The 14,140-nt window shown below is 41.9% G+C and overlaps 1 protein-coding gene across 1 annotated transcript; it reads right to left on the reverse strand.

Annotated features, from left to right (window-relative positions):
- Positions 1 to 1,788: 1,788 nt before the first annotated feature.
- Positions 1,789 to 9,973, reverse strand: LMO2 (LIM domain only 2). The gene is made up of 4 exons (XM_042785465.1): positions 9,647 to 9,973; positions 9,348 to 9,525; positions 5,506 to 5,721; positions 1,789 to 2,786 (listed from the first exon to the last, which is right to left on the reverse strand). The coding sequence occupies exons 1-4, from the start codon at positions 9,651 to 9,653 to the stop codon at positions 2,567 to 2,569; spliced, it is 621 nt and encodes a 206-aa protein (XP_042641399.1). The 5' UTR covers positions 9,654 to 9,973; the 3' UTR covers positions 1,789 to 2,566.
- Positions 9,974 to 14,140: the final 4,167 nt, after the last annotated feature.

Consider the following 14,140-nt stretch of genomic DNA (forward strand, 5'->3'; position numbering starts at 1 on the left):
CACAGCTCACCGTGCGTTTGCACTCTCACACACCGATCTGAAGAATGACTGCGCACCTCCACCCTGCGTTAGCATCCTGCTTACATCCCCCCAGCTGTGTAAGCTAACAGGGATATTGAGACTTCGTTTCTAGCTGGGCCAAATATTTGCAAGAAGCCACTGAGGATGAAGAGATGATAGTTGTATTTTCCTTGGGTACATAGCTTTGTTGCCTGTGCTGGCAGGGGTACATTTTAGGCTAAGAATTATAATTACAACCAGCTGCATGTGGCCTCCAGAGGTCAGCATATCACTTGAGAAGAGCTAAATCACAGGGCCCTCAAACTGTTCTTTTCAAGCATGATCTCATTATGTATAGTTTCTAATTTCACCGGTAATAAGATTTAAAGGTTTTGTCCCCAATACTAGGTGTGACAAAAAAAGCAAGAAAAGAAAAAGAACTGTTTGGAATATCCATTGTAAAATGCAAACTGTTGTCATTGGTCAGTACTGCCACTTGGATGAGAGATCCCTTGGGTGACAGGTTTATTGAAAATAATCAGACAAATAGGTATCCATATGCTTAGGTGCTATTCTTTACAAGTTAGTATTGATGAGGTGAATGGACATGTCAAACATCTTCTGAGTAGACTGTCAAAATTGCTCAACTGTGTTATAAGCTTTATTTTTTTAGTATGTTTGAACATAACATACAGTTCTAGTGACACTCTCAACAATTATAATGTAGAACAAGAAAACATACAGAGATGAGAAACAGAGATTACTGGAGGCATGAAACAGCTTTCATGAAAGAAGGAACTTTAGATTATTCATCTCAGAAAAAACAAGTTGGAAGGAATGTGATATAGGTCTTTAAAGTCAAGGATAGTGGGGAAAAAAGGTGATATGAAGGGACCGTTCATTATCTCTCACAATATGGTGCTTAACCAATGAAGCAACAGGTTTTGAAATAAACACAGCATAGAATTAAAGTGTGAAAATCATTGCTTTGGGACTTTATGAAGGCCAAAGAGTCAAAAAAAGGGACTAGGCAAACCCCCAGGGAATGGCTCTGTGGGTCGGTGGCTAAGTGGAGGGGTTTGAAGGCAGGCTCACACAAAGCTCATGGGACTTTCCTGCAGGCTGGAAAGTCTCCATGTGGAGGTCACTCTGTGCTTGCCTGAACACCCACTCCTGGTCTCTGTGGGAGTAAGATACTGAATATCCACCTTTGCGTGACCAGGCATCCTTCTCCTCTTCTTAGTATTACTAAAATGCTAAGAAACTTCCTTTTGCTTAAGAATCAAGCGACAATAGTCTTTGCAGGAAAGGCTCTGAACTTAATTCTTTCTAAATACTAGCAAGTATTGATTTGCTCTAGTGATATTATACTGGATTCAATAACTCAGAACAAAATCAGGACGAGCTACCTTTCTAGGAGACCCATAATCTTACATGATCTCCTCTGAGATCAGATAAGCTCTTTGTGGCAAAGTAACACCCAGATGTATTTCTCTGTGAGCCACCAGCCTCAAAACATCCTCATAAAAACCAAAGAACCTCAATGTCGCACAGCAGTATCTAATTTCTCCTACAACACTATCTAATTTCTCCTTGGCATGAAGCTACAAGGCTTACTGAGACCTCAGTGTTCTCACGTTACTGCTTTGAAACGCAACCTTAAGTGGATCCAGCATGCACCGGCTGTAGAGAAAGTGTAGAAACCCTGCTACAAAAAAATAAAATAAACAATACAAACAAAAAATACAGGCCAACTCCAAAAAAAAAGAAAATAACACTCAAATCTTCTGTTATTTTTATTAAAGCTGCAGAGTCTTACTACACACAACAAATATTTTATTGATATAATCTAAGTTAATAAAATAGTTGAACAACTCTTTAGATTTATATTTGTATAGAAATGATATGTGGAACATCTCATCTTGAAACAGCAGTGCCTGAAAAGAACTATTCAGCAGGATTTTTTTTAAAGAAGAGTTTGGGACTAGAGGATGCACTTTTCATTCTCAAAGGAAAAAAAAAAATCCATGCAAAAATAACCCCCACCCTCTTCCCACTTTTTCTTCTACCCGAAGTGTAAGGCCATATAGAATGACCACATAAGTGATGGCCCTTTTCTTCCAGTATTCTCCCTCATGTCTACGTTAGGAGCTGTCCTCTAAACTCAGTAACTAAAACAAGACAAAAAGAAAATTCAATTGCACAATCCTAGTCTGCAGGTGACAAAGTCATAACATCTCTTTACAGAAGTCCCTACTCTTTTCCAGTTACAAGAATTCATTATCGCGTTGTGTTTGTTTCCCAACTCTCGCCTACATGGCTGATGTCAGTTATTGTCCATACGCCTTTGTTAATAGAAGTCAGTCTATCTACTATTGCTTCAGTCTCTCTTCTTTGCCTATATGTAGTTTAGATTCTATGTAGCACTGCCTGCAAGGGGTTGACTCCGTGGTATTTTCCCCCCATTTTAGACAAAGCCCATAGCTCAATTGATGATCTCCTCACTGCAGCTATGCATCGGTGTTGCCCGTGAGATGTCTTTTATAGACTATGAGGCATGTCTTTGCTAGATCATTCCATTTATCTTAGTCCACTCATAGATGTCCTGTTCGCATACTATGTCCGAGTTGATGAGGAGGTATCTGTCCCCAACACAGAAATGTTTCTGGCAGGCAGCACATTTGAAGCATTCAAGGTGATACACTTTGTCCTTCACCCGCATGGTCATCTCATAAGCCCGGATTCGCTTGTCGCAGGAGGCGCAGAGGCCATCCTGGCCAAAGAGCCTGAAACAACAACAGCAGAGAAGTAAGCAGACTTCCTTTGCTGGGAAGATGGGAAAAAACAAATCAAAACAAGAGTACAACATGAGTGCCTTGATCCATTAGTCATAGTATTGCCAAGTTAGATAGAGGTCACATGGAAAGCTGCCGAGCAGAACTTTAAACTTTGCAATACCAAAAACTGAAGTAGAAAGTCCAAGGTCCTCACCTATTTTCAGTATAATTGACTTCTCTGATCAATGACCTTATCCTGAATTGCTGAGCAGCTTCAGGAGGAGTACAGGTTCTCCAGATCATAGCATAAAGATGTGCCATGCTAATAGTTACACTTCTGTGATTGATAAAAATTGCCTTTCTGTTGATAAGTTTTGCCTATCTTCAGCTGTTGCTATTGTAGTTTACAGAAAGGAGTTGACACAAGCCATGGTCTTGGGCTTCTCTGTCCCTTGCTGTAGCCTCCACACTGGTGATTCTTTCAGACTCAAAATTTTCTATATCCATGAAGTCACTCCTGCTGGGTTTCAGAAGGATACATGCTAAGGCCTTCTAGATAACTACACTAGCCCAAAGAATTTTTTGATGCGGACTGCTCTTTAATCCACATTGAAGAACACTGCTGAGATCATGATGGTGTTGTCGATTGAAAGGAGCCTCTAATGAATGCACTAGATATGTATCCTCCTTGCAGCATGCACTACCGTTCCGCTGCAGCAGTGCAACACGCTCAGCCATGTGTGGACACCAGCCTTTCATGCAGTCTGCTGGCTACAGGGTTTGTAAATCAAATAATTAATAAATACAAATGAATATATATTTTTTTTTTCTTGATGGGGGAGAAATGCTATGCATTACCTGTTCAACATATACACCTATTAAGTTTGACTTCTAAGTTTCCATACTAATTCTGGAAAGAGTTTTTCCACCTCCTATTGCTGTGCCTACTTTGTATCATCTTCTAAACTGGAAAACGGATGCCTGCTAAATTAAGAGAGATCTTTAAGGGGAAAAGACATCATTTCTTCCCTCTACCAGGAGATGTCAGTGTTTACTTCTGCCCAATTAAAGTAATAATTAGGTTACACAAAGGTTGCCAATTTTTTCATTATGAGGGAAGATGTTATATGTTGCATTATTAAATAAATGAAAACGTTGAATTTCACTGCAAGAAAATACATTAATTGTATTACCAGAGTTTCTGTTGCTTCCATTTCAAGATGAAAAGAATTTGGAAAGTGTAATTAACACTGGATTGCTGCTGGACTGTTACATATGCAGAGTATTTACAAGCAGCCCCATTAGCAGAACTCAGTTCTTAGTTTCTGCTTAGCAAAATTCCCATCAGTAAAGCTCAGGGACACCATAATTAGGAACTCCACTGAGATTTTGGTTTAGTTTTTATTGACAGGTGTATTAGCCTTCAGTAAGGTAGCTGAAAAAAATATCAAATACTGTTATTCAGTTCCACAGGTCTTCTGACACATTAGGGATGCATTAGAAGAAATGGTACACAACCAGCACAGCAAAAATCAATAGACTTTAATTGTAATCATGATCGTAAAGATCTTTTGACATCAATTTTTGTGAAATACCTTAATCTCAATCCTTCTGCTTACAAATTTTGGCAAATCAGGTAGGCACAGAGATGTTAATGAAAATACCTGTAACAAGTGTATTTGCAGGATCTGATTCAGCAAAACATACAAATTCTTGTCTATTCAGGACCAGGCTTAGGAATGCTCAAAATCCACTGGATCCAAATTAGCACAATCAAACTTTCCTGTACTGGATGTAGCTTTGCAATAAACATACAGCACATTGCATCTTTCTGCTCGAAGTGTCCCAGACAACTTTACCAGTGATGCAGAAAAGGACAGGGATCAATCCGCGTATCAAAGGCAGTGACTTCAGACACCAAGCAGGTAGAGCAGCCCCGCTGGCTAGTGGAATCAAGTATCTCATTTAGAGCTGATATTACTGCCTCAGGAAAATGAATTGAATGCAGTTACCTTGGATACCGTGTTCTTAAATGGAAGAACTAAATGATCTTTCATCAGTCGCCTATCTTGGCACCTGGTTTTATACACCTTTCAGCTCCAAGGCAATGCTTGGAGAAGCACAGAACTACTGAAAACCATTTGGGGGAACCAGTTCACTGTCAGCTCAGGGGGAGCTTCCTGAATTCATCACCTTTTCCTAATTTCTACTTGCCAGAATCTCACGCTGACATTGTGCGGTTTGCCTGGAGCTGTCAGGTTACGTCTGCGCAGACTGACAGATGCCAACAACCCCAAAGTCCTAGGAGTTCTTTCCATATTCTTCACATTTGCAAATAATTCTCTTTTGTCCACAACATGTAGCAATGCTTTAATTTTAATTTTAAAATGCTTTTGTTTTTCCAACAAGATTTGTCAGATTTAACCTATAAACAACTCTAAGTGACCTAATAAACATAGATAATCTCTGGATTTTCCTATAACTTATCCCAGAAGTTCCATGAAGCATCTGTGCATGAACCCCAAAAATACATGAGCTCATATTGTAAACCTGAGCTGGCAAACAGTGCTGTGTTGCAACTGTGACCGCTGCCAGGCTTTACATTTAAGAGTAGTCAAAAATGGATTCTTTGTGGATCTTTGCTCGCCAGCTGTACTAATTAAATGACTAAACAAAGCTGAAGTGATAGAAAGACGGGGAACGAGGGTAGAACAAGTGGGTTGTGTACCTGAGATAGTCCCTTCTGCAGAGCTTTCTGCCCAGCTTGTAATACAACCGCCTGCCCACCTCTCCGAGCCTGCACCCACACAGGTCACAGCTGAGGCAGTCTTCGTGCCAGTACTGATCGATGGCTTTCAGGAAATAGCGGTCCCCGATGTTCTGCTGGCAGCCGCCACATGTCAGCAGCGAAGGGGGAATCTGGAGGACTTCATCCACTGGCTCCCTGAGGGAATGAAAGAGTCATTGGAGAAGGAAAACGTACTCTGAAAGCATCCGCATGAGAAGAAGGAGAAGGAAAAACAAAAGAGAACACGAGATCAGTCGAGTTAGAACAGGGATTACATCGTTGTTTTTTTCTTCCAGTGGAGTGAATGATTTATCCCCTTCCAACGTGAAAGGGAGCAGGACTTCACTCTTCTTTTGCTTTACAAAGAAAAAAGAAGAGCTTAAAATGTAAAGCGTTAATAAAAGTATCAAAAAATTTGCTAGTTTATTTTTCTTCAAAGAATAATGCAGAAACATGACAACCTCTGTATCACCCGTGTGTATTCATTACTGTAAAAGCATCTGCTACTTTACTAGGACATTGGTGCCCATATAGATACATAATTTTTCTTCTACTGGATAGAACATGACTTGCTTATTCTCAATCCATGCAGTTTTTATAAAAGAAATACCTTTCCCATAACATGACTCTTCCATAATTAGATTGCACTTTTTCAAAATTTTTTTTTGATTGCCCTTTTTCAAAAGTGCAATCAAAAAGCTGATCGGATTCACCATTTCATTGAAATGCTGGTTATGTCTGTGCAGACTGATGAATGCCAACAACCACAACGTTCTTACTGTATTCTTCACACATTAAAATAATTCTGGTTTGTCCACAACATGTAGCAGTACTTTCATTTTCATTTAAAATTGCTTTTTTTTTCCCAACAAGATTTTAAAGATTTACCTATAAACAACTGTAATTGATCTAATCAACATAGATAACCTCTGGGTTTACCTGTAACTTACTGAAGAGCCCCAGCAGTACCATAAATCATCTGTGCATAAACCCAAAAATATAGAAGCCCATGTTGTAAACCTGAGCTTGGAAGATCTGGCTGCAGTGCCACTGGAATCAAAAGGAATTTCTGTCTCACCAGGGGATAAAGGACTAGAAAAGGCACCTGAGGAATTTTGCATGCAGTCAACTTTCCGTTGGGAAATGCAAATTTGAAGACTCGGTGTGAGGACGTAATTTCTCTGAACAGCATGAAATGAATAAATACAATAGATGAGACTGTTGCCCAACTGGTTTAAGTTTTGCTGCTCTTTTTAATAGAGCCAGAATTTAACCTCATGTTGCTGCAAGACTACATTTTCTTTTCCTTCAGCTAAGGACGTGAATCCCCTGGGAGGGGTCTATGCCAACATAGCTCAAACAATTATTTGGGATTTACACATCTCTGCGTGAAAAGAAGCACAAATCTTTATTGTGATATTGGCACTGATTATTCATGCACCTTATTTTTTCCCCTTTTTAAAAAGCTCTGAAATCTGGGATGGTTCTGGTAATACCTGGGGATAAAGCAAGAATTTTCTTCAAAGCTACTTTTTTAAGGAATTCTCTTATTTTCCTTTTTTGTGTAATTTTACAAATACTGCCAAAAAAAAAAAAAAATGAACAGTAAAAAAAAATAAAGGTGCTTGAGCTCAGTTCTGTGAGGTTTGCAGCAACCTGGTGCTTCCACTGAAGGTCTCATCCAAACCCCAGGAAAGTTATCAAAAAATACAGGGTCAATCCTTTAATCATTTGCTTAATTTTAAACCTGTGGCTAGCAGCAAGGAAGATGTATATTTGCACATTTATGCTTTGCTGGATGATGACAGAGGTGCTCAATATCTGGTAGAGTGGAGCCCCAAATTTCTTCATAGGCGATTGGGTTCTCGCTCTAGCACAGAGTCCCTCAACGCTTTGTTTCTGTTGCGGGTCTGTCCTCCCTCGGGCCGGTGGGGGCAGAGGAGACCTACACGGATGAAGGATCAGGTTGCTCCCAGCTTCCAGCAGGCAACAGGAAAAATTATATTACTACTGCTTATTTACTGGGTCAGCGGTTGTCTGGGCAAAAATGACTTTCTTCAGCAAGGAGAAATGATCACTGGTCAAGAACTTCTGTGCCGAGAAACTGAACCTGCAGTTTTTGTTTAGGCAAGCTGAGCCTTGAGATATTATCTGATTATGTTCTGTTCTGGCTTTCACTCTTCTAAGTTTAAACTGCTGTGCCTTGCAAGTTGTGTCATAACATCACTCTCCTACCAGCTCTCTGTCCTGTGAGTTTTTGTTAAAAACTATGGGAACTCTGTATGTGATTAGGCCCTAGATTTTCCAGGTTTATTCTTTTGGGCCCCACATTCCCTTTCTTAAGGTGTGGGCTCCACTGACAAGTTCTGAGAGCCTCCCAATAGAAGGAAATCCTTTTATTATCCTTTCTATACATTATTTGAAACTTCAGATATACCCCAAAATACTTCATCTTACGGGTGTTCAGAAATGACAAGCCAGGTTTCTCTGGAAGCCCTAAACTCTGGAACAGCCTGGCGGATGTTTACACAGAACAGAATTGCTGGTTTATGCATTAGCTTTTTGATGTCCATAGATTCCTAAGTCAGTTCTTAAGTAAGTAGAACACAAGGTACGTAAATAAATAAAGATTACTAAAACTTTGTAGTTGAAACCTGGATCTCATATACCTAGGATCTTGGATTACCATTTCTTAAAAAACAGTATAAAATAAGAGAAAATGTAACATATAAAACATCAGATGTGACATAGAAATAATTGATTTAATCCCCAAAAGAAACAGTTCCCATGTGTTCACTCTGGGCTTCAGCAATGGCATTTTTAATATCTCACAGGAAACAAACCACGAATGACTCAAGTTTACTGAAAGCAATATTTTAAGCGTTATCTGAAAATGGAGATTTTATAATTTTTTTTTTTCCTCTCTTATCATGGTTACAGACAAGCATAACTGCTGTTATTAGCATGAACAGGGCTGAAATGACTCTGGGTTTGTGCTGAGTTGCCAAGCCCCTTGCCAGCGGGATGCCGGTGTGTGCCGGGGGGACGGGAGAGCCCGACAGCCTGGATCAGGACAGGAGAGCCCGTCCCTTTCCCAAGTGGGAAACCCAGGGAGGGAAATTCTCATCTTCTACACCCTGGCAATCAAGCCTTTTTTACACGCTCTTTGCAGAACACCCTGCCCCCACCAAAGCAGTTTATACAAGCTCTTGAAAGTTGCATTATGAAAATGTGGAAGTTGAACACCCACAGATAACAGCTCTGACCTTTTGCTATAATCGGCTACAGTGCATTGGGCAGATCAAAGATGGGGCAGAGAAGATTTGTCGTGTCCCCCCCCCCAACTCCCCACATGAAAAACACCTTCAGATTTGGAAACCCTGATGCTCTCCTGGCCGGGGAGGGGGGGGGGGGTGGTAATGGGGGGTCGGCTGCTCTCTATGCCTGGATCTCTCTCCTGCTTGGTCTTTCTTGGGATCAAAGATCCCAACTTGGGGAGCTCTTATCAACAGCCCCTCCCTCAGCCCCCCCCCGGGACCCGCAGCAGGGGAGGTGCGGGGGGTCCCGGTGCTCGGTGCCCGGACCCCCCGGGGCGGGAAGGTAGGGGGGAAGAGGAGCAGCGGGGGGGGCTGCTGCCGCCCCCCCCCCCTTGCTGCCGGGGACACAATGCCGGTCAAGTGGCTCCGGTGTGGAGGATGAGTGGCCATCGAAAAGCTCACGGAGATTGGGGGGGGGGGGGGGGGGGGGGGAGCCAGGAAGAAAAAGAAAAAGAGGCCACTTACTCGGAAGGATCGAGGCTTTTCCTCTCGATGGCCGATGACATTGGCAGGGATTGTTCCTTTGTAGCGTGCCTGTGGTGGGATCTGCCCCCGCTGCCCCCGCACAGGCTGTCTGCTCTCGAAGCCTTTTCACCAGCTGAGTTCCCCCTCCGCCCCCCAATGACATTCACAGGATTTCCTCCTGCAACACCAAAGAGAGAGGAAAAAAAAAAAAATTATATATATATATATGTATGGGCTGGGCTGCTGCTGCTGCTCTACCGCCGGGCTGTGGCTCCGCAAGTCTCCCCGCAGGGTCTGACCTCCCATCCCCGCCGCGCTCCTCCTGCGCGCCGGCCCGCGGAGCAGCTCCCGCGGCCGCGGCCGCTCCGGCTCCGGCCGCTCCGGCTCCGGCTCCCCCGGCTGGGACGCGGCCGCCTCGGCTGCCACCGCTGCCTCAGCCCGGAGCTCCCGGCGCTCCGCTCAGGCTCCCTGCCCGGGCAGCTCTGACCATGCTCTGGAGCCGGGTGGATGCGTTGTAAATGGGGAGATCAGCATCACTATTATTATTATTACTCCGTGGCTCAGCCCCGGGTCTCTGGTTTCATTTCCTTTTTCCTGATCACGATTCAAATACAATAGAAGGAAATCACACTTAAAGAGACAGCTGCCCGTTTCTTAACTGGACTCCTGGGGATTTAGCAATACAAACAGCAGCATCACGACTCGCTGGGTTCCTTAAAGAGACAGAGCTGGAGCTCCCCAGAGCCAGGGCTGGGAGCTGACATTGCATTTTCACATTACAAAGGCATTTAATAACGCGGACAGGGGGTGCTCAGGTAGGTAGGTAACCTGAAAATGATCCCAAGGGCTGGAAAAAAAAAAAAAAAAAAGTGCCTGGTTCTGTATCACTGCCTTCTTCTCAGCTCCACACAGGACCAAAGCGACAGGCACTGTGTCTCTCCTCCCCCTCTCCTTCTCTTACATATATATGCACATGCCCACACACACACATATTTTTGTACGATACTTTGGGATCCACAGGTAAAGAACCTAAGTATTCTGTTTCTACCTAGGATGCAAACTGGGCAACTAAACTGTATCTCAATTATATCCCCTAGTGAACATTTACGGGTGTCTGCTCCTAGACATCCCCTAGGTCTTGGCAAGCGATATAACAAATTTATATCTTGACACCGTTTGATGTTAATGAGCTATAAAAGCCAGAGAGTAAGAAGTATTGATCTGTAATTAATCACAGAGCAGCTAAAGATGGGAATGTCTTGCCTGAATATCTCTATTTCCCCTCCCACCCTTCCTCCTCGCCATCAGCACAGCACATCCCGGAAAGGACTGATTTACAGACCCAGAGTGAAATCTGTTACAGCAATTTGAGCATTTCCCAGTCTCTGTGGCATTAGATACTGGCTGCTGCTGGAGGCAGAGTTCTGGATGAGATGAACTGCTTGCCCTGTTAATTCCTTCAAAAACAGCAAGAAAATATCTGCAATAAAACACTAGTGAATAGTGGTAGAAATATTTCACTTCTGTATTCATTCTCAGAAGAGAAATGTATTTGATGTATATTTTTATGACTACATTCTAATTTTTTCAGCTTTTGGGCAGCTAGGGATACAATATCTGCAATGCATTAATGAGCCCGATTCAAAGATTAGTAATGTCAGCAGAAGGACTCTTACTCATTTCAAGGGGCTTTGAACCAAGCTCTCGCAATACTTCAGAGCCATCACTGGTCATTAGAACACATCTTTCTTATTCTTTAAAAACATTATCCCTGATGTATTTTAAGCTATTACTGTATTACTGTCACACTTATTTCTGTTAAAGGAAAAGGCTCTTTTGTTAGGTTTTCACAGGCAGGACTGACTTATATGATGACTATTTGATTTCTGATGTATTTACACTGTGAACAGAAAAATAAAATGTAAACCATTCTGGAAGACTGAATAATTAAGTTACTGCAAGACCACTCCCCACTCCCCCACTCTCCCGTCCCAAAAAATAAATCTGCTAGGAACTTTATTATGTTGGTTTAAAAAAATCAGAAACTGAATTTAAAGGTGGATCAAAAACATGCATAAGGACATCAAAAGTTAAAAAAATAAAAACCAAAAAAACCCCAAACATTTCTATGAGCTTGGTTTCTCATGTTTTAATAAAGTATAAACTCTGAGTGAAAATTTCCCTGATGATTGGGGTATTTGTATTCTGAATAGCTCCTGATTGAATAATGCAAATAATTCCATAATGCCAGGTAAATTTTCTGGTTTCAGATGACACAGTTGTGCTTGCACTACAGATATACTGGCATGCTGCCTCCCTTCTGTTTATTTTTCCCAAATTCCCAGGAAATTAATATCTTCAAGATCTCTGTCCCTTTGCCTATCTAAAAGAGATCAGCTGGTTCAAAAGTTTCGGTGAGGCACAACAACATCGACATTGGCACATAAGGAATTACATAATTCCTTAGAAAAACAACATAAAAATGAGGACTTACAATACATGGTGACCAGTGGTTATTGGAAAACTCAATTTTTAATATCTTGCATCACCTGTATTCCTTAGTTTGGTCAGACCACCTCAGGTCTAGCAGATAACCTTTCTGAAGCTAATGAGGTATTTCTCATATTCATAGTTGAGTAGGTGCATTGCTGGACAGACCAAGAACGCTCTCTGCTTTGCAAGATCAATCCCCTAACCTGCAGAAAGTTTTTCTGCATAAAAACAGTGGAACAGAGTGCAATGAAGAGGGTGAAGAGGACAATTTATACGCATTTTATTGTCTTCCTCTTCAGTCAGATCCAGAACAAACTTTCCTAGAAAAAGTCAGCTCTTTAAGCACAGTACTTGGGATAGTGCTGGGATCACCCTGTGGTCCTGCAGACATTTGAAATAATTGTAATTAAAACCACAAGATTATTTCTTGTTTTCTCTCTGTCCTATGAAGGAGAGATGCTAGGCAAAGTCTTGAGCCAAGGAAAGTGTTAAAAAGCAGCCAATTTGCTGGTACGTAACATAATAAGTGTGTTGCTCCACGGTGCTTAATGGGACAGTGCTCAGACTTGATCTGTTTAGACAAAGAATAACCAGAAAATCAGAAAATTTGGCGTGAGGATTAAAGTCATCAGGGTATCTTGAACAAACTGCATAGCAAAGACCCCAGGCAACACCCTGCGTCAGGGTGGGTTTCAGACGAACCCAAAGCTCGGCTTTGCAGGAGGTCGTGTGGCAGAAGCTGCCAAGAAGCAGCGTGCTGGCCTCAGGGGGGTCTGCCAAACTGCTGGGGGTGGTTCACCCCAGTGGCATTTCTGGAAGCACCTTTCCTTCACATTTCTGTGGTGGCATTTAGTGCCAGTTCCCACTGGATTTGCAGCAAAAAGCCCTGCAAGAAGGTCCTCAGCATACTAACTGAGAGCTGAAACTTCTAACACCTTTGAGGAACAAAGACATGTACTTTTTTGAGACAATTAATTTTCAGTTATTAGGTTTACATATTATAAACTCTTGCTCTGGACAGTGAAATTTGGCATTTCCAATTGAGGGCTCTTGTGTCCTGCCAGAACAGATGACCAGTAATCAAGAGTGACTTATTTTTTTCATCTTAGGCAAGTCCCTTAATAACTCTCTGCCTCAATTTTCCCATCTGCAAATGTTTACTTCCCTCAGCAGAATTGGCTGTTGATTTACTTTTGCCTCCTGCTGAATAATGTTCCCGAAGACAAAGCATTATTCAGTGCTAGAATTTGTGGTGCCGACATTTCCTGCACAGGGACAAAAAGACTAGCACTATTTTTAGTGAGGGCTTTTCTTTCCATTGTCCCTTTCTCTGTGAAGCTGTATTTTCCAGGGCTTTTTAGTGTGGCTTTTTTTTTGTGTGTGTGTTTATTGATTGAAAATCCTGAGGGATGAGTTTTGGTTTCAATTAACTTTTATTAATAAAGATCACGCTATAGACTAATTCTTGGAGTGTGGCTGAGATCACTGCATTTAGCATTCAGTGCTTGGAGTAATGTGGCATGAACGTTGGCTGGACTTTTCTGTGTACTTCTCAGTAAGAACATTTAATGTAAAACTGCATCATTTCTATGAGTGGTGTCAACTAAAGAAAAAGCTAAATGTGCCTTGTTTATGAAGAAACATCGCCTCTTGCACTGAGTATTTTCAGCTCTGTTTTTGAAGTCTGCTGTGGCCTGCTTGGAGGCCACAGGATTCCCTCTTGTGCCATCATCAGTCTCAGGTTGCTCCTACATTTATTTCTTTAGTATATCCTAGCTTTATTCACCCTGGCGCTTATGAATACTATTGAACTATTTTGAGTGACCCTCATTTAGAGAAGTCTGTGTTCAGTAAGATTAACTTTGCTGCCCTTAATAGCCAGTAATGCTGGTTGCCTAAAATGCAGTTTATGAAGATTGAAGTCTCTGCATAGGTACAAGAATTAAATCTCAGTGACAGTGGCCTAGATTTTCTGTTAACACTTTCTGTGGGATATAAAAGTCAAGACCATGATGAAAGGTGAATGATTATTGTGAAAGGTGGTAAAGAAGAATAAGGATTTCTGCAACTGTAGCTGTGTTCTGCCACTGACTCATCATTTGGTGTTAGAATAACCACTGCTCCACTCCGTTCCTCAGTTTACCTATTTGTGCCTTCCTCCTACCACACGCTGGACTGAAGCTTTGTCACACCAGCCCTTCAAATGACAGTCTAAAGAAGTGGAAAGTTTGGGTTGGTTTGAGTTTTTTGAATCCATCTTTGACACTGCAGAACGAGTTGGGACCTTGGTCTCTTTTAAA

The sequence above is a fragment of the Tyto alba genome, unplaced genomic scaffold (genome assembly GCF_018691265.1).
Source record: "Tyto alba isolate M040663 unplaced genomic scaffold, T.alba_DEE_v4.0 Super-Scaffold_8, whole genome shotgun sequence".
Taxonomy (NCBI): Eukaryota; Metazoa; Chordata; class Aves; order Strigiformes; family Tytonidae; genus Tyto; species Tyto alba.